The sequence below is a fragment of the Nelumbo nucifera genome, chromosome 1, assembly GCF_055504915.1.
Source record: "Nelumbo nucifera cultivar China Antique chromosome 1, China Antique-T2T, whole genome shotgun sequence".
Classification (NCBI taxonomy): Eukaryota; Viridiplantae; Streptophyta; class Magnoliopsida; order Proteales; family Nelumbonaceae; genus Nelumbo; species Nelumbo nucifera.
This window is the reverse complement of record NC_142649.1, coordinates 142,012,208-142,040,079: the sequence shown is the minus strand read 5'-3', so window position 1 is coordinate 142,040,079 and position 27,872 is coordinate 142,012,208. Positions and strand designations below refer to the sequence as shown.

At 38.8% G+C, this 27,872-nt stretch overlaps 2 protein-coding genes and 1 pseudogene across 2 annotated transcripts; all 3 read left to right on the top strand.

The window, feature by feature from the left end:
• Nucleotides 1–317: 317 nt before the first annotated feature.
• LOC148803924 (antimicrobial ginkbilobin-2-like protein) lies at nt 318–4,675 on the top strand. Its single transcript, XM_088898486.1, has 5 exons — nt 318–1,095; nt 3,220–3,339; nt 3,432–3,617; nt 4,365–4,543; nt 4,637–4,675. Exons 1-5 carry the CDS (start codon nt 318–320, stop codon nt 4,673–4,675), a joined length of 1,302 nt encoding a protein of 433 aa, XP_088754612.1.
• Nucleotides 4,676–4,889: 214 nt separating this feature from the next.
• LOC148803923 (receptor-like serine/threonine-protein kinase SD1-6) lies at nt 4,890–5,434 on the top strand. Its single transcript, XM_088894512.1, has 2 exons — nt 4,890–5,040; nt 5,126–5,434. The coding sequence occupies exons 1-2, from the start codon at nt 4,897–4,899 to the stop codon at nt 5,432–5,434; spliced, it is 453 nt and encodes a 150-aa protein (XP_088750638.1). The 5' UTR covers nt 4,890–4,896.
• A 3,984-nt stretch (nt 5,435–9,418) lies between these two features.
• LOC104585711 (cysteine-rich receptor-like protein kinase 15) lies at nt 9,419–18,224 on the top strand (annotated as a pseudogene).
• Nucleotides 18,225–27,872: the final 9,648 nt, after the last annotated feature.

Below are 27,872 nucleotides of genomic sequence, written 5' to 3'. Positions count from 1 at the left end.
GGTGAACCTTGACCCATAATGCCCCAAATTTAACCCATTGAAGCAACTATCAAAAACTGCTTGTTGAGTTAGGTTAGCTTAACCTCTCTATCACTATGTATTTGATGGTTTGGTGCAATTTTTGTGGCAATGATCCTTCAAAGAATTGAGTGGCAAGTACTAACCTCTTTACTCTGGAGTCTGGAAACAGGTACCAATCAACTCGGTTTATATTTGTAGTTAACCTCGTCTACTCCCAGCCAAAACAATCTAGAGGTTCCACTGGTGGCTGTAGCAACAGTGAGAATTATTTTGTGTAATACTTGCAAATGTTGGAAATGAGTCCTTTCTTCTTCTCTGCTTCAAAAACCTTTCGGATGCTATGGTTCTATTCTCTCTTACTTGCCGTGCTTCATAGACCTTGTCGTGCTGACCCTCCTTACCAACTCTGTTCAAGCGCATATAGTTACATGATCAATAGCACGTTTCAATATAATCTCAATCTCCTTCTCCAGAATTTATCCGCCAAAGCTTCTCTCTCAGTCTTCAATAAGGCTACCGTTGGCAACAATTCAGATAGTGTGTATGGCCTCTTCATGTGTATAAATTTTGTTTCTCTTGACATTTGTAAGGCTTGTGTAGAAAGTGCAATTCAGGACATCAACCGACTGTGTCCAAACCAAAAAGAAGCAACCGTTTGGGAGGAATACTGTCAATTGGGCTACTCGAACCAAAGTTTCTTTGGCCAAGTTCAAGATAGAAATATTCATCTGATGAACCCCAATAACTTAACAAACCCAGATCAGTTCACTCCGGTTGTGAGAAGCCTACTAGCTAACCTTTCTAAGGAGGCTACAATCAATACCTCAAACAGAACGTATGCCATTGGAGATGTTAATTTTACCAACCATGATAAGATATATGGTCTTGTGCAGTGCACCAACGACTTATCTGCAGATGATTGTTATCAGTGTCTCCAAAATTCTACAGATGAAATTCTAGGTTGCTGCTTTTTCTATAGAGGAGCAAGAGTACTTAATAGGAATTGCGACTTAAGGTATGAGTTGTATGATTTCTATAATAATGCCACTGCTCCAACTCCGCCTACCAATTCCGGTGAGTAGATCAGACTTTCAATTTACTGTATTCTTTTGATTAGTTTTTTCATATGAACATGACAGATACCAGCTCTATGAGTGGTATAATATATGTTATATGTTAGACAGTTTTGTATGCCCTTAGCTTCAATCAGAATGATGTACTTTATGAGTTTATTGTAAATGAGTAAAGATACATATTTGATTCATATTCCCTTGGTATGTTTCTGTGTAATACCCTTAAACTGGACACTTAATGAGACTCGTGTTAGTTTAGAATGTTCACAGCCAGTGGGTCGGTCTGGGGAGACCTATCCTGACAAGGCTGACACTGTGTTGCCACCAAGTCGGTTGGGGTGGCCTGTCTCAGCTGCCAGGGTGAGACCCTAGGCACACACAGTGTAGGATTAATTGAATCTTTGAACTGGACTAGATTTCCAGTATTGCCCTGGACCTTGGAGATTGATGGGCAAAACTGAAAAGTTACACCCGACCCCTAGACTCAATTATGATACTGCACTAGGTGTCGGATTGGGCTATCTTTGATGTACCAATCAGTGGGATCCTTAGCGGGGGTCAAAACCTAGGTATGTTGGGACAGTCCGAGAATTCATCTGAGTGGGTGATCATAGTGACAGGATCAGCCCCTTTGTCGGACAAAGGTAATGATCGGGGATGCACTCTCACTGATGGAAACCAAGACTGCCGGCAGCCGATTTCAACCGTTGAAATTTGTTTTGCAAAATATATTTTATAAGATATAAAAGTATATATATGGTTTCTAAAATGTTTGCAAGAAGGTTTTAATTCCCGGGATCCATATGAGTGGAGAGTGCAACACTGTTCCTTGCAGCCGAGGGAGAGGTCTTCTCTTGTCGGGCAGTGTATGATCATTATGGGCTGAGAGGTTAAGTGTAAGACCATTGAGGATAATGCCTGATGGGCTAATTTTGCATCTGCCCACAGTCCCTGGGTGTTACAAGGTGGCTTGGCCCAGGGACCACTTAGTGTAAGTGTTGGGCCCATAGAGCTCATTTGATGGGTTTCAGGCGGTACACTGTCTTTAGTAGTGCATTCGGCCAGGCCTTGTAACAAAGGCTGGGCTGAACCCATGTGGCTGATGTGTAGATCAATGCTTGGGTCCCACGCCATACAAGGAAGCCCAACTGGGCAGCAATTTGGAAGGTTTTTGAGTACATAACCTTAAATGGGCCTTAAGTCCATTTCAAACTGGGCTGATTTGATCAGTCATTTAAAGGGGGCGAATTCTGAAGTGGGTCAGCTAAAAGGATTGGGCTTAGACTCTATCCACTCAGAGAGTCCAAGATTTAAATAAGATTTAGATCTGGAAACCTCCTAATTAGATTAGGAGATAGCTGATCTGATTTGCAGATAAGATAAGGATTATCCCTTATCACTAAGGGACTTCTAACCCAAATATGATTTGGATTAGCAACTCCTAATCTGATAAGGAGCTGATCCCTTTAAGATTATAAAAAGGGGAAGGGGGCGGCAGCCTTAGCATATACAATAGCATCAATAGCATTCTTCTCTTTAAGAAAGAGAGATTGAGAGATTTCCTGCATACTGCGAATTCTCTTCTGCCGCCACCTTCCTGCCATTGCCATTCCTTCAGTTCGATCTCCTGTTCTTGGGAGCAATCAAGATTGGATCTTGATTTCAATCTTTTGGGAAAAGATTGATTGGAGCTGTAGTCACAAACCGTCCAGTTGATTCTTGCGAAGGGTCAAGTTCTTTTGAAGAGCATTGCTGATTCTGCTCCATCCTTCACTGCGCCATCTTCAGTGGGAGCAGATTTTGGATCCTTCCTTGGGCGTGAACACCTCCATTGGGAGATAGTATTTCTCCGTATCAGGTATAATCCTCTCCCACTCCTTTTGGTTCAGATCTGGTTCAGTTTATGGTTCAAGATTGATCCTTGAAAATATGATTTTCTAAATAGGGAATACGATTCCCAGTTGAAGGGAGAGATAAATTTTTTAAAATTCGCCCCTTATTCCGCAATCTTTGGGCGTCCATAGGATGGATCTCTCATCCCTATGAGTGGTATAATATATGCTATATATTTCCCATAGTTGTAAATTTGAATTGAAAGTGTGCACATGCTTGCCTTTTAAAGCAGGTAATGAAATTAAGCCATCAAAGATTCTAATTGCTGTTAACATACTGGCATGTATTATGGTAGCTCTTTTAAGCTCATGGATCTACTGCCTTGTTAGGAGAAATAAAGGATCAAGAAAAGGTAGATATTCTTAAAATAAAATATAATACTTCACATTATAAAAATTCTTTAGATTCTATTGCAAATTAACCTCTTTTCCTGGTTTGTTGCAGAGAAGAACAAAATTATGCTTGAAGAACCTCCTTTACAGGATACCCATCGTCCAATTAGGACAGATTTTTCATACCAAAACGTTCTAGGAATGGATCAGAGGGAATCTCAGGTTTTTCCCATGGTTAGTTTAGCTACTATACATGAAGCTACAAATGGCTTCTCTGATTTAAATAAGATTGGACAAGGTGGTTTCGGTCCAGTTTACAAGGTATAATAGGATCTCTAGAATTGCAATTAATTCACAAATAAATGTTTCCCTGACTTCTAGGTCGTACTGTTTGGTTTGATGGAAAATAACGCTGAAACAAAAAGTTGAGGGTAAGTTCTTCAGGAATTTCACAAATTTTGTGAAGAATTTCCCCTTGACTTAATCTGTTTCACTCTCGTTTTCTATCAAACCAAAACACTTTTTTAATGTCATCATCTGTTGTTGTTACTTTCTCAACCTTTCAATGCACAACAACTTGTGAGAGAATGCTAATTAAGGCAAAACTAAAACAAATTTAGAAATACTTGTCTAATAAATGCCTATTCAAGCTCTGAATTAAAAAAAAAAAATACTAAGAGGGTTTTATATTCAGGCAACTCTACCTGATGAAACTGAAGTAGCAGTTAAGAGGCTAGTAAGTTCAGAGCAAGGTTCAGATGAATTCATGAATGAATAATGAAACTTCAACACAAAAGTCTTGTGAGGCTCTTGGGAGGTTGTGTGGAAGGAGAAGAAAAGCTACTCGTCTACGAATATATGCCCAATGGAAGCCTTGATGCTGTTCTCTTTGGTTTGCACTATTTTCTTACTATTTTGAATTTACTTGGACATTGAATGAACACAACATAAATTGGAATCAGGTAGCTTAGGTACCGAAAGTCTTTTTTCCCTGCATATTTCAAATAAGATCTAATGCACATTATTCCATGTCTTGTTTGGGCAGATGAGAGAAGACGAGCACTACTCGATTGGAAAAAACGATTTAACCTTATTGTTGGAATTGCTCGTGGAATTCTTTATCTTCACGAGGACTCTCGACTTAGAATCATTCATAGAGACTTAAAAGCTAGCAATGTGTTATTGGATCAGCACATGAACCCAAAGATTTCAGATTTTGGCATGGCAAGGATCCTTGAAAGAAATCATAGTGAAGCTAACACTGCTAGAATAGTTGGAACTTAGTAAGTACTTTCCTTTTAAAATCTTCTGTTGCAGATAAGAGCTTATAGTGGTGTAGGAAATGCTCTTATTTAGAACAAACGACATTAAAACAATACGAATAGTATCCACAAACAACCATATTTTTTACTTTTTCTTAAGTTTTAATTAGGACTTATTTACTACTCTTTTACTCTGCCTGCATAAACTGAAAAGCTAACATGGGTTTTATTTGTAATTGTTAGATCCAATTAATTCTCTAATACAATTCACAACTTTTATTTTATTTTTCTCCTATCACTCCAAATAGTGGATACATGGCTCCAGAATATGCTATGGAGGGGTTGTATTCTATAAAGTCAGATGTTTTCAGCTTTGGAGTTCTCATGCTTGAGATCATAATTGGAAGAAGGAATGCTGGCTTCCATCTGTCCAAACACGCTCCTAGTCTGTTAGCATATGTAAGTCACTCTATCTTTATACCACTTTGTGTTTTGCTGCAGTCACATCTGTTATAACGTCTAGCCCCACCTATGATGAATGTAGGTATGGAGATTATGGAGAGAAGGGAAAGAGTTAGAGTCGATGGATCCATTGTTAACAGAGTCATGTTGTAAAATTGAGTTTGAAAGATGTATCCAAGTTGGATTATTGTGTGTGCAAGAAGACCCGATGGATAGACCTACCATGTCATCGGTAGTTGTCATGCTTAGAAGTGAAACAGTATCTCTTCAAGAACCACAACAACCTGCATTCTCTGTTGGGAGGATTGCGATGCAGTCTGGCCATTCTTTGAGGAGTCCTGGTGATCTTTCAATCAATGGATTAACTGTTTCCGCTGTTCTTCCGAGATGAGAGACATTGTGAATGGTTGCAGGGTTACATCCTAGCAGTGCCTTCATTAGCTAGAAATAGCTAGAATAAAGGATACAACAACAAAGTTGGAATTTAATCTATATATCCTAATGTTAATGTCGACATCCCATGTGTCATTAACTACATTTGTTGATGAAAGAAAACATTAGTTCATCACTTTATCCGCTTACAAATTACATAAATGAAATTATTAATTTTATATAAAATTCTATTAAATGAATAGCATGGATTAGAAAATTTATATCAAGGATCATACTTCAATTTATATCAAGGACTATTCCTCTAATTACTTAACCATTAAAAAACAATTCTTCGAAAAAAAACAGTAATTTTTTTGTTAGACAAAAAAAACACTAAAAAAAATGATTTTATATTAGAATATTTTTGCAAAGTTTATAGCCTAACAATGTTTTTCAATACCAGAATGACAAAACTTGAATTATTATTTTTTTGGCGTTTTCATAGTTCACTCCACCTTAGAAATCTAAGCCCCACTGTATAAGTGGGATTTATGGCTAGGAGGGGCTACTAATAGACTAGAAAGGGAATTCCAGATTTCTAAGGTGGATTGCAGTCTACTTATCTAATTTGGTTTTGAATGCACGCCTGAACCCCATAGGGGTCCTAATTAGTTTTTTATCTTTTCTAGCACATTACAGCACGTCAGCAGCACAATTCTTCCCTTTTATAATTATTTCACCTCTCTTTAATATCCGTTTTACTTTAATATAAATGACACCATTTTATGGGCTTTGTAAATGCCTCACATCAGCCATAGTGTATATGCTCCACCAGTGTTTTCAATCCCACCATTGGCCCAGCCGGTTGAATCATATGATCAGTCACTTTGGGTTCAGTTCTCATAAAACCCTCCTTTTGGTCAAAAGCTGTTGATCTGATAAAAAACCATCCAACCCGGGTGGTTAAACCATTTATCCATTCGACCCGGTCATTGAGTCATGGGTTGCACACTAACATGTATATTATATTTATGTGCAAATTTTCGAATGCCATAAATTTGCACTTAGATTGTGTTTGGTTTGAAGGAAAAAATAGGGAAAGGAAGGGAAAGATGGGAAAACCTCTACAAACCTTGTATGAGTTTTCCTACCTTTCCTTTTCTTTACCTGCCTTTTCCTTCAAACCATAGCCTTAGATGTTTAATTGGGGTGATATCCTTTTTCTTTTTAAATTTTGGGTAACTTTTTGAGGTCTATGTATCCCCTGTTATTTTTGCAACGAAAAAAAAAAAGAAAAACCTTTTCTGATATCAAATCTCATATTTTAACACTTTTTTATAAATAAAAAATTAGAAATATAAATTAAATATTAAATAATGCATATATTATATGTAGAATATAAAAATAATTATATACTATTTATTGAATAGAATAAGTATTTTGTATTTATTTTACATAAAATCTAATTGATTTGATAGGAAAAACGAGATAAAGTTGAAGGAAATCCTTTTAAGAATTTTTAAAACACGTCGTTGACATTATCACTAACTTACGGTCAATAGACAATCAAGACCATGGTTTTCAAAACCATATTAGACTGGACAGTCAGATCGGAAAAACCGAGAACCGGTCAAGTGATTGATTTCGTTTTCCCAAAAACCAAATTTCCCCCCAAATCCGTTGATTTTGGTTAACAAACCACTGAACCGGACGATTAACCATTTGAACCGTTTGAACGATTTTAATCACTTTTTATTTTTTTTGTCAGAACATGCCGAACGTTCGATTCAAACGATCGAATTGTTCAACCCGGTAACCGGACTCCTAATCTATTCGATCACCAAATCGGTTTTAAAAACCATGATCAAGACCACCAATTTTAAATTGTCGTTACTTGCCTTGCCCGGAACAAGGAGAGAAATTTCCTTAGCCCCATCCCATCCACAATAAATAGAAATTTCATTATCTATCAAAGAAACAAAATGAGGGTATATCAACCCTATCCAGTTCCAGTGAGGTCCCAAACCCAGCGTGTAGAATGGGCTAGGTAATCCCAGTCGAGAGTGACTGAATTGTTCACTTTTGATTGAATTACGTCGCCTGCGTTCTCCTGACTTTGTTTGTACTTTGTAGTATATCCCGACTAATTCAATGAAAACGGCATTTCCCCTGCAAGGTTTTAAAACGCGGATTAGACACGGAATTGTTTTGGGGACCTCCCGGGTTGAATAGTTCAATTCTCTGGTTATTTCGAAAAATAAAAAACAGTCAAAAACCCGCTGACCAAATCAATGATTTATGGAATCAATTGCCTATCCATTTTTGAGTCAATCAGTTTGACCATCCGATCAGTCCAGTATCCTGTTTGACTCCATAGCCCATTGCACACACCTTTCGCTTTTTAGCTCATTCCGTTCCACCTTTGACTTAAGGCTTGTTTAGGAAGACTTCTGTATGGATTGAGCTGCATTGTCTGACCTATTTTAAAGAAATTATCCTGAAAGTCGAATTTGTGGCTCATGTAAATCTATTTTTTATCAAATATGTCTTCATGGAATTTTAGGTTTCTCAATTCATGTAATTTCAAAACCTTTCTAGGGTTGGGAAACATTGATCCGAGGCATGAACAAATCCTATATAATATGCAACTTCACTAGTTCACTTCCTTCCGGTGACTCCAGATCTCTTGAAAACAAAATTATGAGAGAATGGCATCCAGCAGGGTATTGAGAATGTTTCTAATACATATATGTCAAATTCATAGGGAAATGGTATCGATATGCAGCTAAATGCTTATAAATTTAGCCCCCTTTGATTCGTTGGAATAGGGGTTTGGAATTGGGACCGGAATGGGCTATTCCAATTCCAATTGTTTGGTTGAGCTGAATCGGAATCCCATTTCCATTCCTGTTAGAATGGCATTCCCCCATTTGAGGAAATGGCCATTTTCCACCCCTCCCTTGGGTATGGCATCTTATTCCTGCTAATTTCAATTCTCATTCCCATTAATGTCTAAACCAAATAGACTATGGGAATAGACCATTCTGATTCCGATTTCGATTCCGGCGGTGAACCAAATGTGCCTTTAGAGCATTTGCAGAGTTTTTTCTCTATTCGGGTTCTCATTGCATAATTAAATCAATTCTACTACCCACTTGGGATTCCAAACTTGAGATTTTTACAATTAAGTAGGTATTTGGCATTGATGTCGTTGCTTCAAAGGTGTTTCCTGAGAAAACGGTGTTGTATGCATGAGGGTCTGTTGCACCGTTTTCTCAAAAAACTGCTTTTTTATATTTGGCATTGGTGCTGCCACATAAGCTGTTTTCTGGAAAAACAGTACTGGTTTTATTTGGAACAAGTGCTGTTTATCCATATTCAGCATTGGTCTACATCATCCAACGCCCAAGATGATGCCACATCATTGCACTGCTGTCGCAACAGGCTATTTTCTGATAAAACATTGAACTTGGCGTTTCTTCACACCATGCTTTCCCGATTTCCAAGTTATAGTCTGAAGCATCATTTTTTTTGGAAGGGATACTAAATAAGAGACCGTTTTCTGAAGCACTGTTTTGACATGAAACCGATGTGATGCCGTTTTCTCAGAAAACAGCATCGATGCCAAACAGCATCTAAAGCAAAAGCAAATAGTACGTAGATTGGATTTGGGATGCACAATCTGCAATCTACTATTGCAGTTTGAGTCCCCATAATAAGCTTGAATGAAATATTAAAAAAACAAGGAGGGTATGGAAAAGGAACAGGTCCGGGAATGGGTCTTCCCCACCAGAAACACACTTCCAATCTCCTGTCTACAAACTGTTCCCACATTCACACCCACAAGGCACTACCTCCATGTATAGGGAACCATCTCCCAATGAATGATAGAAGATATTCCCCATGTGTGCCTATAGTCTCTTCTGGGTATGGCTGCGGGAGCAGTTTCAGTTTGTAGGTATGAATTTGGGAACATCTCCCCATGAGATCCGAGCTTCCAAGACAAACCCTCTTTGGCCTATCCAGCTCAAACCCGCGAAGATAAGAGATGCCGGTTCGGGCCGTCCCAATCTTCTAAGGGAAGAAATCTTCGAATCAAAGATAAATTAAAAATTCAAGCCATCCAAGGGATAAGTAGAAAAAATGTTACAAGAAAAAGAAAAAAGGATAAATAAACTGCACTCCACCTCAGATTTATTGGGGGTGGACTGAACAATAAAAACCAAAAGATGGAAAAGAAAAGTCAAGCCAACAGAGTGCCTATATTCTTTTCTCTGAACGTGTATCGATTTCTTTGATGATCTAGTCACAGATGTCTCTCCGGAGTCGGAAGATGGTCAGAGATGCACCCTCAACTATGCTCTTCTTGTTTGCTTCCATAATCATCCTATGTAGACCCAACAGTGCACAACCTCTCGATTTTTTTTGCCCAGAAAATACAATCGTATACGATTCAAATAGCAGTTTCGCAGCAAATCTCAACCGTCTTCTCATATCTCTAGCATCCAACACTGCGGCCTCAGATGGTTTCTATAACACCTCTGTAGGCTCCGATTCCGATCAAGTCTATGGTCTTGCCCTTTGCAGAGGCGATGTCACTGCTGATGTTTGTCAGAACTGTGTCAACACTGCAAGTCAAGGGATCCTGCAAGAGTGCCAAAACAAGCAAGAAGCAATTATATGGTATGAGTTTTGTCAACTACGCTACTCCTACTGGAAATTCTTCTCTATGATGGTGTATGCCGGAAAGTTTCCCAAGTGGAATGAAAGGGAGCAGAATGTAACAAATCCAGATGAGTACTCTAATATCTGGGATAATTTGATGAGAAACCTCATTTCCCAGACGGAATCTGATAGGCGTATGTTCGCCACCGGAGAGGTCATCAGCATTTCAAAAACAGAGAAGATATATGGTCTGATGCAGTGCACAAGGGACATAATTAGGGATGAATGCGGAAATTGCCTAAGGAACGGAGTGGGAGATATCCAAAGAGGTCCCTTTTCTCGTCGTGGCGGAATGGTTCTCGGCACGAGTTGTAATTTGAGGTATGAACCATACCTCTTCTATAATGGTTCAAGTGCTTCCCCAACTCCCAACGGTAACTACTTCACGTCTTCCCTGTGTTCTCTTTAGATTGCAATCCATTCCAAGACAAACCTGGGTCCTACTACGGTGCAGGAAAAAAGGAAAAAAATAAAAACGTCATATATAGAACTCGGTGAGACCCACGTAAAATCTTAATGTTGAGTATTGATGTGTTCCCAAAAAGTTTCAGTCTTCCTCGATCGATCCTTAGACCAGATATGTTATGCATCGTATTAAAGCATTTAGAGCATTTGGAGCTTTCCAATTGGAGACCCGAATTCATAAAAATTTTAAATTAAAAGTTTTTTCAAAAAATAGATTTTGTGACAACCCTCCCCACGTTTAGGAAGAGAAATCCGCTACCCATAGGTTTAGCCAACCGTGAAATCATGGCCGTCGATCTATTGTGTGGCTCCACTTTAATGTTACTTAATCGTTCATCCAATGCAAGGTGGGGCACTTAATCAAGGGACGTGATTTTAGCCCAAGGCTACCCCCATTTTTCGTATCTGTTTAATTGGAAAATTCACTTGAAGTTGAAGTTTGGACACGAGCTTATTTCTTTTTCTTCTTTTCCCTTTTTCTTCTAGATAGATAGATAGAACATTCTTTTTCTTTTTCTTTTTTCTTTTATTTTTTATAGATAAAGAGCATATTTCGATACATGTTATTTATGCACACAACCAGCATTACATTAAATACCCGAGTTTTTTCGTCCAACTAACCTTCAATCGAGTTGGTGACCCTCAATTGAATGTGTTGAAATAGGGGTGCAGCTTGGGCTTAATCAACACAATTTGAGCTGGGTTTGCACTCAGGTTGGGTTAGGCATGCAGATTGATAGATTTTATAATCCTAACTTTAAGAGTAGAATCGATTGAAAATATGTACATATATATATATTATTCAATTTTTTGACTCAAGCCCCATCCATGCAAAAACTTAAATTATACAAAAAGTTAAATTAGGTCAAGTTGCACCTAGTTAGATTCACCCAAATTACAGTACTAGTGCTTTATTTTTAAAGGATGATTGTGTTAAATTTAACAAGTGAAAATAATCTTTTTTTAGGGAAAATTTCTGATTAGTGCCTTATACTTTGGGTCTAGTGCCATTTTGCTTTCCATATTATAAAATGCAATAATTCAGTATTCAAACTTTTAAAATGTGTTAATCCAGTATCTGTCATTAATCAATCTGTTAACCAGCCATTAAGTGACGTTTGAAAAAATACAAATGCCCTCTAAGTGTCATTTAATTTTCATCAACCATCCATATGTTGATAAAAATGAACAGTCTCAAATCTTTGCCTCTTCTATTCAATAAAGTTGGAGTTACGTCTCAGTGGGCATTCTAGTGACCCCAACTTTTTTGAACAAAAAGAGGCAAGGATTTGAGATTGTTCATTTTTTGCATGATTTTCAAAACCGGACCAGACCGAATGATCGGACCAGAAAAACCGGGAACTAGTCACTTGACCGGTTCCATTTTTCCCCAAAACCGTTTTTTTCCCCAAAATCGTTGATTTTGGTCAGCAAACCGCTGAATCGGCTAGTTAACCATTTGAACGGTTTTGACTGTTTTTCAAATTTTTTTATTTTTTTTGTCAGTATTGGCCAACCGTTCAGGTCAAACGGTCGGACTATTCGAACCGTTAACCAGCCCCCTGATTGGTTCAGTCACCGATTCAATTTTAAAAACCATGATTTTTTGTCAATGTTTGGATGGTTGATAAAGAGAATTAGATAACACTCGAAGGGTATTTATATATTTTCAAATGGCACTTAACATTTGGCTAGCGAGCTGCTTAATGGAAAATACTATTGGCTTGTTTTGAAAATTTAGGTACTAAATTACCATATTTTAAAATTTGAGAAAAAAATGATACTAAACCCAAAATACAATATACTAATATGGAATTTTCACTTTTTTTATTCAAAAGATAACAAACAAAAATTAGAGGACACTAGAACAAAACCATACTCCTAAGCCAGAACTATCCTCCCAAAGAATCTGAATGACAAAAAGCAGCACGATTATCAAAATACATAATTCTAGATATCATACTGTGAGTCATCATAGTTAAGCAATCATCACATCTAATGGTTTCTCGGTAGGAATGTAAGAAATTAATGGACGTGCATCGGTCCATGATATCCAAATATCCAAAGCATCTTTCAGCTTTTCATTTAGGACATTTGCGAGAGCGTATGGCTAGTATTGTAGAAAGAGAATCCAATTCAACAATAATATGTCGATACCCTAGATTTCTAGCCTGACACAATTCTCCTTTATAAACAGCCTAAAGCTCATTGCGATTCCGATGTAGAGAGAATAATCGCCTTTCCATCTTCCCAAGTCACGAAATAGACCTACTGCATAGGCTTTACCAGGTTGACCCTCTGCGGATTCATCAATATTAACCTTAATCCATCCTTGTTGAGATTTCCAAACCCTAACGTTGACACTCAAAATTTGATTAGAATTGAGAAATAATTGATAAAAAGTTTTGCTTCGTATCCATATTTGTTGGTCACTAGGCAGTATACGAGTATTGCTGAAAAACTCATTCCAAGCCTTCCAAAAGGACCCATAAGGTATAACAAACCAAGGATTGCCCTTCTCTGTCTAACACAGATAGCATATATTGAACCCATTCCAATAGACAATCAATGGAGGAGAGTCTAAGGGATGGATAGCCCACAGAGAACGAACCATGGTACATATATTGGGTAAATAAATGTTGAGCATCCTTTGCAGGAGAGAAGCCGTACGGAGTTTTCCTAGATGAAAGCCACATAAAAAAATTGACCCTATACAATCATGGGTATTTCGAAATGTGGTTCAATTTCTGACCGCTATAACCAATGAAGTTTATAAGCTAGCTTGACGTAGACATTTCCATCTTCACTAAGGGCCATATTTTGGAGTGCTTAAAAATAAGTGTTTATTCAAAATAAGTGTTTATTTGATCCATTAAGAGTTTATTAATATTTGAAAAATAAGTCCCAAATAAGTGTTTAGCTTGACGTAGACATTTCCATCTTTACTAAGGGCCATATTTTGGAGTGCTTAAAAATAAGTGTTTATTCAAAATAAGTGTTTATTTGATCCATTAAGAGTTAATTAGTATTTGAAAAATAAGTCCCAAATAAGTGTTTGTTTTAAAAATAAGGGTTTATTTTTTTAAGCCCAAAATTTCAGCTTTTTTAAGTACTTATTGTATAAGCACTTATTCAATTTTTTTCTTCTAAAATTATCTCTATTTGAATTTTAAAATACCACTTATAAAATTATCCCTAGTTGAATTTAATAAAAGTACTTTTATGAAAGTACTTTTACAAATGTATTTTTATAAAAATATTTTTATGGAAGCACTTTTAAGAAAGTATTTTTATGAAAATACTTTTACGAAAGCATTTTTATAAAAACATCTTTTATGAAAGTATTTTTTCGGATGTCATGTCTTTTAACTTTCTAACATTTCTCTTAAAGAATTTGAACTAAAAATAGAATTACAGTAAATGCATATGATTTATGTTAATTGAAATGCATAAATTTGTTGCAAGCAGTGAGTGAAAGGAAAGCATGGACGGTTGCTATATTTATCAGTGTACCAATATGTGTACTATTATTTCTCAGCGGCTTCTATGCTTATTACATACGGGGGAGGAAGGGAAGGGAAACACCAACAGGTAAGTAGCTAGCTAGAGGTAATATTATGAAACAATAACTTCAAAATTACTAGCAATCACATAGTCATATGTTTTTTCAGATGAACAAAGAATCGATGATATTCCATTACAACAGATCATTGGAGTTTCAACAAGCTTTGATTTTCCAGAAAAAGATATGCAAGATGGAAACCAAATGAGTTCTTCAGAACTTCCCCTAATGGATTTTGATGCTATAAAAGTAGCTACAGACAACTTTTCAGATTCGAATAAGCTTGGACAAGGTGGGTTTGGCACTGTGTACAAGGTAATAACACATTTAAAGTGCTGAACACTTATAACAGTACTACTACCCTTGATGATCTCCGCTTCTTTTTATTTATTTATTTATTTTCCCTTCAATTAAGAAAGAATTTCATTGTTTCAGGGCATATTACCAAATGGAAAAGAAGTAGCTGTAAAAAGGCTATCGAGAAAATCATGGCAAGGTGTAGAAGAATTCAAGAATGAGATAATACTAATCGCAAAACTTCAACATAGGAATCTTGTAAGGCTTTTGGGTTGTGGCATCCAGGGAGATGAGAAACTACTGGTTTATGACTTCATGCCTAACATTAGCCTTGATTCCTTTATCTTTGGTGTGTTCCCTTTCATCCTTTGCTTTGTTTTTCTCATTAATTAGTTTACCTTTACCACTACTACATAAAACAATAAACTTGAAAGCATTTTCTTAATTTCAGATCCAATACGACGCTCCCAACTTGACTGGCGAACATACTTTAGTATTATTGGTGGGATTGCACGGGGTCTTCTTTACCTTCATGAAGACTCTCGACTCAAAATCATTCACAGAGATCTCAAGCCTAGCAATGTATTGTTGGACCACGACATGACCGCAAAGATCTCAGACTTTGGGATGGCAGGATCTTTTGTGAAAATCAAAATGCAGCTAATACTAGAAGAGTTGTTGGGACATAGTAAGTTTGTACATTTTTTTTTTTCATTACTCGATGATTTGTTTTTCCTCAGATGCATGAATTGAAAAGAGACTTAAAGCAGACCCATCCCCATTTCTATATTTTGTCCCATTTTCATTTTGTGGTCTGACAACACAACCCCAACCCACAAAGCAGAGCCCAGCCCAGTCCATTTAACATAAAATCAGAAATGAACACTTTCGGTAGGTTGGTTTAGACTTTGGAAGGTGGGAGAGTAAGGTCTGAGCCCAAATCCCACATTCATAAAAACCAGCAGTTAAATCGAACAAATATTTGGGGTGGCAACCCAAATTTCTTAATTTTTTAATTCCAAGGAACACCCTGACCAGTGACCACTGCAGTCCATGTAGATAAATGAATGATAGGTACACTGAGAATCGATCAAACTGGGTAGATTGGTCATATTTTCAAGTTATTGCTTTTGTTCTTTTACGACTGAGGTTGATATTTGATACTCTCACAACCATCTCGAATTTCAATTACTCATATCTGGTTTTGAAACTTCCAATAAATGATAAACAGTGGATACATGGCTCCAGAGTATGCAATGGAGGGGTTATTTTCGGTGAAATCGGATGTTTTCAGCTTTGGTGTTATATTGCTTGAGATTATAAGTGGGAAAAGAAACAGTGGCTTCTACCGTACAGAGCATGCGCAAACCCTTCTTGCTTTCGTAAGTCTCTTTACTTGCTTAATTTTTAATTGGAGTACATGAAGATATAGATGGATATCATCATCAACTATCTAATTAATGACAATCGATGGAAAAAAAAATGTGAAATGACAGGCATGGAGACTATGGGTTGAGGGGAAATGCTTGGAATTTGCAGATGCAGTAATGTTAATGGATACAACAAATACAAGGTGGAAGGCAGAGGTGATGAGATTTATCCACATTGGGCTTTTGTGTGTTCAAGAAGATGCAGCTGATAGGCCCTGAAGGGATGAGAGATCCATCCTATGGACGCCCAAAAGATTGCGGAATAAGGGGCGAATTTCAAAAATTTTATCTCTCCCTTCAACTGGGAATCGTATTCCCTATTTTGAAAATCATATTTTCAAGGATCAATCTTGAACCATAAACTGAACCAGATCTGAACCAAAAGGAGTGGGAGAGGATTATACCTGATACGGAGAAATACTATCTCCCAATGGAGGTGTTCACGCCCAAGGAAGGATCCAAAATCTGCTCCCACTGAAGATGGCGCAGTGCAGGGTGGAGCAGAATCAGCAACGTTCTTCAAAAGAACTTGATCCTTCGTAAGGATCAACTGGACGACTTGAGTACAGCTCCAACCAATCTTTTCACAAAAGATTGAAATCAAGATCCAATCTTGATTGCTCCCAAGAACTGGAGATCGAACTGAAAGAATGGCAAAAGCAGGAAGGTGGCGGCAGGAGAGAATTCGCAGTATGTAGGAAATCTCTCAATCTCTCTTTCTTCAAAGAGAAGAATGCTATGGATGTTGTTGTGTAGTAGGCTGCCGCCCCCTTCCCCTTTTATAATCTCAAAAGGGATAAGCTCCTAATCAGATTGGGAGCTGCTAATCCAAATCATATTTGGGTTAGAAGTCCCTTAGTGATAAGGGATAATCCTTATCTTATCTGCAGATAAGATCAGCTGTCTCCTAATCTAATTAGGAGGTTTCCAGATCTAAATCTTATTTAGATCATGGACTCTCTGAGTGGATAGGGTCTAAGCCCAATCCTTTTAGCTGACCCACTTCAGAATTCGCCCCCTTTAAATGACTGATCAAATCAGCCCAGTTCGAAATGGGCTTAAGGCCCATTTAAGGTTATATACTCAAAAGGCTTCCAAATTGCTGCCCAGTTGGGCTTCCTTGTATGGCGTGGGACCCAAGCATTGATCTACACATCAACCACATGGGTTCGGCCCAGCCTTTGTTACAAGGCCTGGCCGAATACACTGTTAATGATAGTGCACCCCTTGAAACCCATCAAATGGGCTCTATGGGCCCAACACTTACACTAAGTGGTCCCTGTGCCAAGCCACCTTGTAACACCCAGGGACTATGGGCAAATGCAAGATTAGCCCATCAGGCATTATCCTCAATGGTCTTACACTTAACCTCTCAGCCCATAATGATCATACACTGCCCAACAAGAGAGGACCTCTCCCTCGGCTGCAAGGAACAGTGTTGCACTCTCCACTTATATGGATCCCGGGAATTAAAACCTTCTTGCAAACAATTTAGAAACCATACATATATACTTTTATATCTTATATAAAATATATTTTGCAAAACAAATCTCAACGGTTGAAATCGGCTACCGGCAGTCTTGGTTTTCATCAGTGAGAGTGCATCCCCGATCATTACCTTTATCCGACAAAGGGGCTGATCCTGTCACTATGATCATCCACTCAGATGAATTCTCGGACTGTCCCAACATACCTAGTTTTTGACCCCCGCTAAGGATCTCACTGATTGGTACATCAAAGACAGCCCAATCTGACACCTAGTGTAGTATCATAATCGAGTCTAGGGGTCGGGTGTAACTTTCCAGTTTTGCCCATCAATCTCCAAGGTCCAGGGCAATACTGGAAATCTGGTCCAGTTCAAAGATTCAATTAATCATACACTGTATGTGTCTAGGGTCTCACCCTGGCAGCTGAGACAAGCCACCCCAACCGACTTGGTGGCACTACAGTGTCAGCCTTGTCAGGATAGGTCTCCCCAGACCGACCCACTGGCTGTGAACATTCTAAACTAACACGAGTCTCATTAAGTGTCCAGTTTAAGGGTATTACACAGAAACATACCAAGGGAACATGAATCAAATATGTATCTTTATTCATTTACAATAAACTCTAAAGTACATCATTCTGATTGAAGCTAAGGGCATACAAAACTGTCTAACAGGCCCACCATGTCATCTGTAATTCTTATGTTAACAAATGAATCCGTGCCTCTTCCTCAACATACAAAACCAGCATTTGCCTTGGCAACACTCATTCTTCAACCAAATCACTCTTCTTCAGTCATTTGTTCTGTCAATATGGCCACTATTTCTGATGTTTCCCCACGTTGAGAGTTGAGGCTATCTCTCTCAAGGCAATTATCCACTTTATATATATAAAAGTATAACTTTTTTCATTTCATATGTATTAAATGGAAAACTTGACATTACTATCCATTGAGGCATTGAAGTTTATTTTTATCAGCCTCATCTTAGGAATATCTGTTGCAATTTGAAGGGGAATAGAAGGGCCACAGACAAACCACAGAAAAAAAAAAAAAGATTTTAGAGTTGATAATTTAAAAATGGATGAGGCACAAAAGAGAAGGAAATGGCCAAATAGCTTGGACTATTTGGGGAACCACTTGGCCCTCACTATGAGTCGGTTTGTTAGTTGCTCATCTGAACCTTCATTGGATTTACACTCATCCCGATGTAGGTCATTAAGTAGCCTAGCTCGTCTGGTTAGGGCTTCAATTTTATCTTTACTTCGTAGCATTTGTTTATATCGTATTTCATGTTGCGCTGAAATCTATGGTGTTCTCCTGGTTTCTTTTGCTAGGGTTGACCTTCATCTTAGGTATCTTAGGTACCTAGCAGTGAAAATCCTAGTTCTCCACCTGCAATAGAATGTGGATCTTTTTGTATGTTGAGTGGTGTGTACTTCTTATATGTCTGGAATGGCGTCCTTAAGAGGTTAGAGCTCGACAAGATTCACCCAATCTGGTTGGTTTCTTCTGTTGGATCCCGTTGAGCTTTTGTTCTTCTTGGTCCTTTTGCTACTTGTTAGGTTGCTCATCCTCAATTTCTTTTCTTAGCCAAATAAAAGCTTTATAGAGAATTATTTAGGCCATTCAATATTGCTAAAACTACCACTACCTAGTTGAAGTCCCCGATCACCTCGACTAGTGGACTTATCTCGCCTTACTCTCGAATGGTCATCAAACTTGCCACTTTCTTTCGGCACCACCGGCGACTAGTGAAGTGTGCAGTAAACTACTTGTTGAATTGTTCCCAGGAGTTGATTTAGCTGATTTAGAGCTGGGAGTACCAAAGTTGAGTTACCTTCTTCAATGTGGTTGGGGAGTTGTCGTTGAAGGATGAGGTGCGAAGGTGAGTCAAGGTGATTAGAGAGTAAAAGAGTAGAGAGTATGAGATGTGTAGAGTTGTGCCTTAGGAGAATTGAGATCTCCCCCACAATAATTCTACCCATGCCTATCCACATGATATTATAGCTGTACATTGGAAACATCTTCCCATGAATAGTAACATGCAAAAAGAGGAGATGTTCTCAATGTAAAGCCATAATGAGGTGTGGGTAGGCATGGATAAGGTTCTTGTGGGTAGGAGATCTGAACTCCCTTCAGGAAGCTCACCCTGTATATAGATATGGGAGATGAGCTGTTAGTTGAGGAGGTAATGGATCCTTTAGTATATGTTTGGTATTCACATAGAGGCCATTTATTACTTTAAATGTTTATCTATGCTATTTTACTTTAAATGTTTATGCTATTTTACTTTAAATGTTTATCTATGCTATTTTATTTTAAATGTTCTTTGTCTTTTTTTTAGTCATCACTTTAAACGTTTATTAATTTCTACCTCACATTTACACCCATAAAAGCATGCCAAATCAGGATTTCATTTCAAAAAATACTGGGACATTAAAGGAAATGAAAATTTGACGTTTCCCCAAATGCCCCATGCATAAAAACCAAGCATTTCAGTTTCTTAGTGTTTAGTAAATGGTAAAATCAAACAATGGTTTTATATGCAATAACACAAACGCCCATGTGATGCTGATGTGGCAGCATTATTTCAATAAATGCCAATGGAACCAAACATCCTCTTAATTTGCCTATAATAACTGCATCATGCCAATGTGGCTGACTGTTAATCCGCATTAAGTGCGTGGCTTTAATGACCTGATCAGCTCAACCTGTGTGTAACAGCTAATAATTGCAATTTGTACATCTCATCAGGTTACTAGCCCTCGAGATGATGCAAATTGACCAAACTACCTTCCATGGTTGGCGATTCCTCACTAGCACGGGTTATATATTTTGTGCTTGTACTACCCTCAATTAAATCTCACAAATAAATTGTAGTTTTTTATCTTCAGCCAAAAGAATAAATAAATAAACAAAAAAAAATTGTAATTATGCATCATTTGCTAATGTAATTGAAGTGGGAGAGTAAATATTTCTAAAAGTGGGGGATGTATGTGGGGATGAGGGAAAATTTATTTTTTCAAGTATCACTTGCCCATGTAAACAATGATGCCCATCTCTTAGATGGATAACATATGGGAGAAAGTTGCCAACACTTGGATGGGACAAAAATGCACTTTTTAATAATGGATTTTTATAGCTAAAACTGATGGAGGCCCATCCCATCATGGAAGCCCATCTCACCATATGGGCGGCAGTCCATAGGATAAGGAAGCTTGCAAGATAAGGATAATTCAAGAATTCAAGATTATCCCATAATTCAAAAATTCAAGATCCATCAAGAATTCAAGAATCCAAGACCCATCAAGAATTCAAGAATCCAAGATAATCCAAGAGTTCAAGATAATCCAAGATTCATACCAAGATTAGGATAGCCCATGCATGGATAAGATCCAAGGAGATCGGACGGTGAAGATCAAGCCCAAGAGTGTTCGATCCTATCAAGATCAAGATCAAGAAGAGTTCGATCCTATCAAGATCAAGATAAAAAAGAGTTCGATCCTAGCAGATTAGAGATCTATCACAATTGTTCTTTCCTAGTTATTCTACAATTTCCAAGATGTATTATAAATATTGTTCTTTCCAAGCTAATACACACTTCAGCTTTCGTCACCTTTTCTCTCTCCTCTAGAGATTTATGTTTAACTTCGCTAGAAGCTGGAGTTCGCCCGGTGCTTGCATAGCTAGCCTGGTTTTCATTGCTTCCACGCTGCGTCAAAAACAATCATTGTATTATTTACATGGAAAATAAAAGAACATGATCTGTGGGCCTCACTAAATTTTCAAATTTAATAAAATTAGCACAAAATTTAATTTAGTGGGTGTTTTACAACATGATTGGTTTTGTTTTTGATTGATCATATCCTTTCCCAAATCATGTCAATTGGGCATCATAGATTTTTCCATTTAACTATATATACTTAAACATGGTTAAAATCTTCTTGTACTTGTTTTTCACCAATTCATCAATCTAGAAAATACATGTGTTTGAATTTATGACATTTTTTCAAGAAATAATCCGACACTGTAGAAGAAATTGGATGTTCCCAAATCAGTAAATGGTCTCCTGCTCGGTCAACCTTTATGACAAGGTAGAAGTGTTGGTCCAACAACTTCGATAGGTGCAAGAGGTGTTTGAAGGGTTAGAATCCATAATATGGATGGCCGAACCATGCTAGATGGTTTGGAAAATTTTCAAAAATTTCCTAATCCTTTTGGGAAATAAAATCCCTGTGTTTTGAAAAACTACATTTTTCAGGATCGGAGGATCGGTCTTGCACTAAACCGGACCAAATTTGAAACCGAACAAAGAGGGAGATTTGTACCTGAAACAAATACCACAAAAACACAGATCCCAAGGTGGAAGTTCATGCCCAAATCAGTCCTAAAACTAGCCTCCATTGAAGATGGCATAGTGTATAGGTGAAGTTGATTCAGCAATATAGTTTTTAGCAAAACTGAGATCCAACTACTTGAATCGAACTAAGGATGATGAGCCTAATATCCCCTAAAATTTTTGCAAAAATAAGAGAAAAAACTAGGATACAAAAGGGTGTAGAGAGAACCAGAAACTGCAAAAATATGAAATTGTATTGGACTAGTCCACCCCCCCTCTTTTATAATCTCTTATTGAGCTATCTCCTAATCTATTTAGGAGATAGTCCAGATCTAAATCAGATCTAAACTCTAATTAGAATAATACCTTATCTTCTTATAAGATTAGGTGCTCCATGCCCAGATTCACCCCATGGCACATGAAAACTTAAGTTGTCATGTGATAGCTTAATTAATCATATTAATTATGAGCATTTACCCAATCAACTATAAGACTCACAACCCAAGGGTGTTGCATGGCTAACTTAGGCCTGACTTGTATGGCGTGGCACCCCACAATGACCTCACATAAGTCCACATGGGTTTGGTGCAACCTCTATGAAAAGGGTTGGCCGAATTCATTGCTAAATGTATTGAACCCCTAAGCACATCATCATGGGTTCAATATGGGCCCAACATTTACACTTAAATGATACTTAAATTCAGTAATCTTGTGAAGATCTAAGGATAATTGACTTAAATAAGATAAAGCCCATCAGGTAATCAACTTACCTGATGATCGAACACTGCCCGACAGGTAGGGGTGTCAACGGTATTCGAAAATCCAGTTTTGAATTCGATAATTGACATAATCGAATTGAATTTGGATAATTCAAATATCTAATCAGTCGAATTCAGATATCCTATTCTTACCGAATAGTTAATCGGATTCGAATTTAGATATGACCTGATTCGATTCGATAAATATCCGATCGATTCATTATTTAATTCTTATATATAATATATAAAATATTTTATAATTTATATATAATAATTAAGTTATATAAATAATTTATATATTTATGTACTTTATATCAATAAAATATTTATTTTATATATTTATTAATTATCTAAAATAATTAATTAATCGAATTCGAATCGAATCAGATATTCAAATACTTAATTGATTTTATATATTTATTAATTATCTAAAATATTTATTGTATATATTTATGTACTTTATATCAATATCCGTCAAATATCGAATCGAATTTAGATATCGGATTTTCTAATCAGATTCAAATTCGAATATTACTTGATCTTATTTGAATTCGATCCGTTTACACCTCTACCGACAGGGAAGGACCTCTCCACATGCTACAAGGTGTAGTGTCACACTCTCTACTCAGATGGATCCTGGAAATTAAAACCTTTTGCAAAAATATTTCATAAAACATTATATATATATATATATATATATATATATATTTTTCGAAAACCAAATCTCAAGCACAAATGAAATACATTGCATGTTGTTTAGGTTTCTATCAAAGAGAGTATAATCCGTATCATTTACTTTGTCCAATAAAGGGTTTGATCCTATCACTATGATCACCCCACTCAAGTGAATTCTCAGACTGCCCCAAAATACCCAGGTTGTGATCCTTGATGGATCTCACTGATTAGCATATCAAAGACAACCTAATCCAATACCTAGTGTAGTACCATAATCAAGTCTAGGGGTTATGTATAACTTTTCAATTTTGCCCATCAATCTCTAAGGTCTTGGGCATAACTAGAAAATGGTTCGGGTTTAGTGTTTCATCCAAACACATTAGTGTTGAGACAAGGTGCCCCAACATCTTTGTTGGCACATTAGTGTTAACATTGACACGATAAACTCCCCAAGTCTATCCAACAGCTGAGAACATTCTAAACTAACATGAGTCCCATAAGTGTCTAGTTTAAGGGGTAATTACACAAAAACATACCAATATCAACAAGAAACAATAATATACTTTTATTCATTTATAATAAATGTATCTATACATCAATATGATTGGAGCTAAGGGTATACATTGTCTAACAACTCTCACTTGCACTTAGGTCCAATCGGGTACAAACCTTGTGGCTGCTACATATAATATCTTCAGTAAGATCTCCATTTACGAATGTAGTTTTGACATCCATTTGCCAAATTTTATAGTCATAGTGTGCAGCTATAGCTAATAGTATGCTTGTGGATTTGAGCATGGCTACCGGCAAAAAGGTCTCCTTATAGTCAACTTATTCTTTCTGAGTGTACCCTTTTACTATAAGCCATGCTTTATAGGTCTTAACCTTTCAATTAGGGTCATTCTTCCTCTTATAAATCCATTTACAACTGATTGCTTTCACTCTAGGGGATGGGTCTACGAGAGTCCTGACTCCGTTGGTTTTCATCAAGTCCATCTCAACTTTCATGGCATCTACCCACTATAGGGAATCTATGTCCAACATAGCATCTATACAAGTCATAGGATCTTCCTCACTATCTGTAGCTTCCATCAAGTAACTTTTTTATCATAGCTGTAATGTATTATAGGTCTAGAAACTTGGGTAGATCTTCTAAGCTGGACATTATTATCTGGAATTAGTGGGTTATCTCTCACTACTCATGAGATCTCTTCATCAAGAATAACTTCCTGATGATGATTATTGATGGTGCACGATCTGGTCACTCCTAGCTGGAAGTGGCTGCACTCCTAGCTCGCGTCGGATGAGAGATACCTATGAGGAAGAAGATGAAGGAACCCGGGGGGCTCACCCGGCGGGAAAACTTCGATGGTTAAGTCAGTAACCGATTGAAATCTGGGAGAGAGAGAGAGAGAGAGTTGTAGAGAAATCAAAGAGCTAGAGTGTTGATCACACAATACCCTCTTCTCAAGGGGTCGGGGACCTTATATACTAGTATCCCGACATGTCAGGTGCAACCGCCTCCGAATCTCTGCTGCGACGATCTGCTGTCAGATAATGGCTTGGAGTGGCTGGCCGTTATTTGTTAGAGCTGAGTTGGTGGGCGAAGGTGATCGCTGCAGAGTACAGTCCTGCCAGAAAAAACAGCCTCCAGGGTTGGCAGGCGCGACGCCGCCAGGCGAGAGACGTGGGCACAGTCTCCAGGATTGGTAGGTACGGTTGTCAGGTAGGAAACCCCCTACGATACACCGAGCTGCTCTGCAGCGAGCTACCTTACACTGAGCTACTGGTGATATGCCAAGGTGCTTCTATCTGAGGCAGGTCGCCGAGGTGGCCTACTTAGGTTTGGACAGGAGCGAGCTTATTCTAGCTAGGGAGCTGACGAGCTTAACCCAAAGTGTCTTCAGTTCGGGACTCTCCCTACTTGGAAGAATCTTAGCTCGGGGTGCTCCCTACTTGGGGGAGTCTTAGCTTGGGGCAATGGAGTATTATCTTGTAGCGAGCTGCCATTCATGGCGAGCTGTCAGGCTGGGTCATAGCGAGCTCATTACGCTGAGTTGGAGCGAGCTCGTTATGCTGAGTGTCACTTATGTCGAGTCACGTCCATGTGTCCCCTCGTTTTGAGGTCGAGCCAAATCACCCTCCATCAATTGCCCCCCATTCCCCGGTCTAGGGGTCCTGACCTGGTGCAAGGAGTTCACGGCGTGACGGGTGGATTTGGCTCGAGGTTCAGGCCGTCCAGTCAGATAAATTGTTAGTCGGACCAGTTCGGCTGCTCGGCTCAACCAAGTATAACCCAGGTCGCGTGCGGTTTACGCGCGGACGTCACGCGATCTATAGACTATACGGATGCCAAAAGATGTGCTAAACTGATTTCGACCTCGAGGGTCATGCAACCAGTTTTCTCAGGAACCGTCAGATCTTCTTGATCTCGACCATTGATCCCTTGACCTTGCGACTATAAATATGGGGGGACCCGAGTCATTTTCTCCGCCATAAGTTCACTAGCATTCGCCTTGAGGTCGTGGTTAAAGTCCTCAGCTTGGGTTTTCTTGTTCGTTAGTCTTTCAGTTCGGTCTCTCTTCTTGGTGAGTCTCCCCTAGCCTTTTTTTTTTTCAGTTTGGTTTAGTTCGTAGTTATGACGCAACGTAGTTTTGATAGTCTCTTGTATGAGCCCGAGGAAGGTACCTCAGCTCAGGTTGGTCCTCCTGAAGTGGAGTCATCCTGGGAGGCACGAGAGGCCACGAATAACCCTACGTGTACTTCTCTTCGAGGTCAGGCGCCGGACAGGTTCGATCCCTTGACGCTGACTGTAGATAGTCTTAGGGCTTTAATATGTCAATACCACCTCCCGGATGAGTACACCTATAGTCTCCCCGTAACTAACTTCCCCTGGGAACACGATCATAATGAGATCATAATCTTCGAAGAGCAGCTCCTGGCTGGTCTTCGCTTACCTTTGCATCCCTTGATCATTGAGGTCCTGAAGTTCTTCCACATTAATATAGACCAATTACACCCGAACTCAATTCGTAATGTAGTAGGAACGATCTCCCTTTTTTACGAGTACTGTCTGCCTTTGGACCACGAAATTTTTTCTTCTATTTTATCGATCAAGAAAAATTCTTCCTGCGTCCTTCCCAAGCATAGGCGAACCTATTACCTGTCACCTCGCCCAGGCTTTAAACGTTTACACGAACTACCCAATAGGATCCCAGCCTGGAAGCGAAGTTATTTCGTAGTTCATAATCCCGCAGGGTGGCCTTTCCCTACCCATTGGAGGGCTACTATTCAGGATTCCGATGTTAGGCTAAACCTGAAGACAAGGGAGACGCTCCATTCGTGGGTGGAGCTCGGCTTCCACTACAAGGACTACCTTGCCGAAGATAAGCTCGTGCAATCCGGCTTGAGTCCTGGTAGGTCGTCTTTGGTTTAGAGTTATTTTTGATAGTTGGTATTCTTGTTGATGTTGCTAACGCCAGGTTTTGTTGTAGCTCCCATGCATCTCAGCGCGGACAAGCTTCTTGGGCGGATGAAGGGAAAGAAGAAGTGAGCTACTAAAAGAGCTCGTAGTGAGTCTCCAGAGCCTGTCATCCTTGAGCCCGAACAACCTTCCCGTGCGCCTCCGGTGATTGACGTGGAGACGGAGAAGGTCCCACCTTGTGCACCCGAGACGTCCTCGGGGCCTGCCACTGCGACGACTGTTGCTTCCTCGGGGAGTGGAGAGACAGTTCGGAGTATCCTGACTCCGCAATACAGCCTTCAAAAGAGCAAAGAGTCTGTGTACTCTGAGGAGGAAGCAAGTTGGGCTGAGTTAACGCCTGCTCAGCTCAGTGTTAGACAGTTTTGTATGCCCTTAGCTTCAATCAAGAATGATGTACTTTATGAGTTTATTGTAAATGAATAAAAGTGCATATTTGATTCATGTTCCCTTGGTATGTTTCTATGTAATACCCTTAAATTGGACACTTAATGAGACTCGTGTTAGTTTAGAATGTTCACAGCTAGTGGATCGGTCTGGGGAGACCTATCCTGACAAGGCTGACACTGTAGTGCCACCAAGTCAGTTGGGGTGGCCTGTCTCAACTGCTAGGGTGAGACCCTAGGCACATACAGTGTAGGATTAATTGAATCTTTGAACTGGACCAGATTTCCAGTATTGCCCTAGACCTTGGAGATTGATGGGCAAAACTGGAAAGTTACACCCGACCCCTAGACTCGATTATGATGCTACACTAGGTGTCGGATTGGGCTGTCTTTGATGTACCAATCAGTGAGATCCTTAGCGGGGGTCAAAACCTGGGTATGTCGGGACAGTCTGAGAATTCATCTGAGTGGGTGATCATAGTGACAGGATCAGCCCCTTTGTCGGACAAAGGTAATGATCGGGGATGCACTCTCACTGATGGAAACCAAGACTGCTGGCAGCCGATTTCAACCGTTGAGATTTGTTTTGCAAAATATATTTTATATAAGATATAAAAGTATATATGTATGGTTTCTAAATTATTTGCAAGAAGGTTTTAATTCCCGGGATCCATATAAGTGGAGAGTGCAACACTGTTCCTTGCAGCCGAGGGAGAGGTCCTCTCTTGTCGGGCAGTGTATGATCATTATGGGCTGAGAGGTTAAGTGTAAGACCATTGAGGTTAATACCTGATGGGCTAATCTTGCATCTGCCCACAGTCCCTGGGTGTTACAAGGTGGGTTGGCCCAGGGA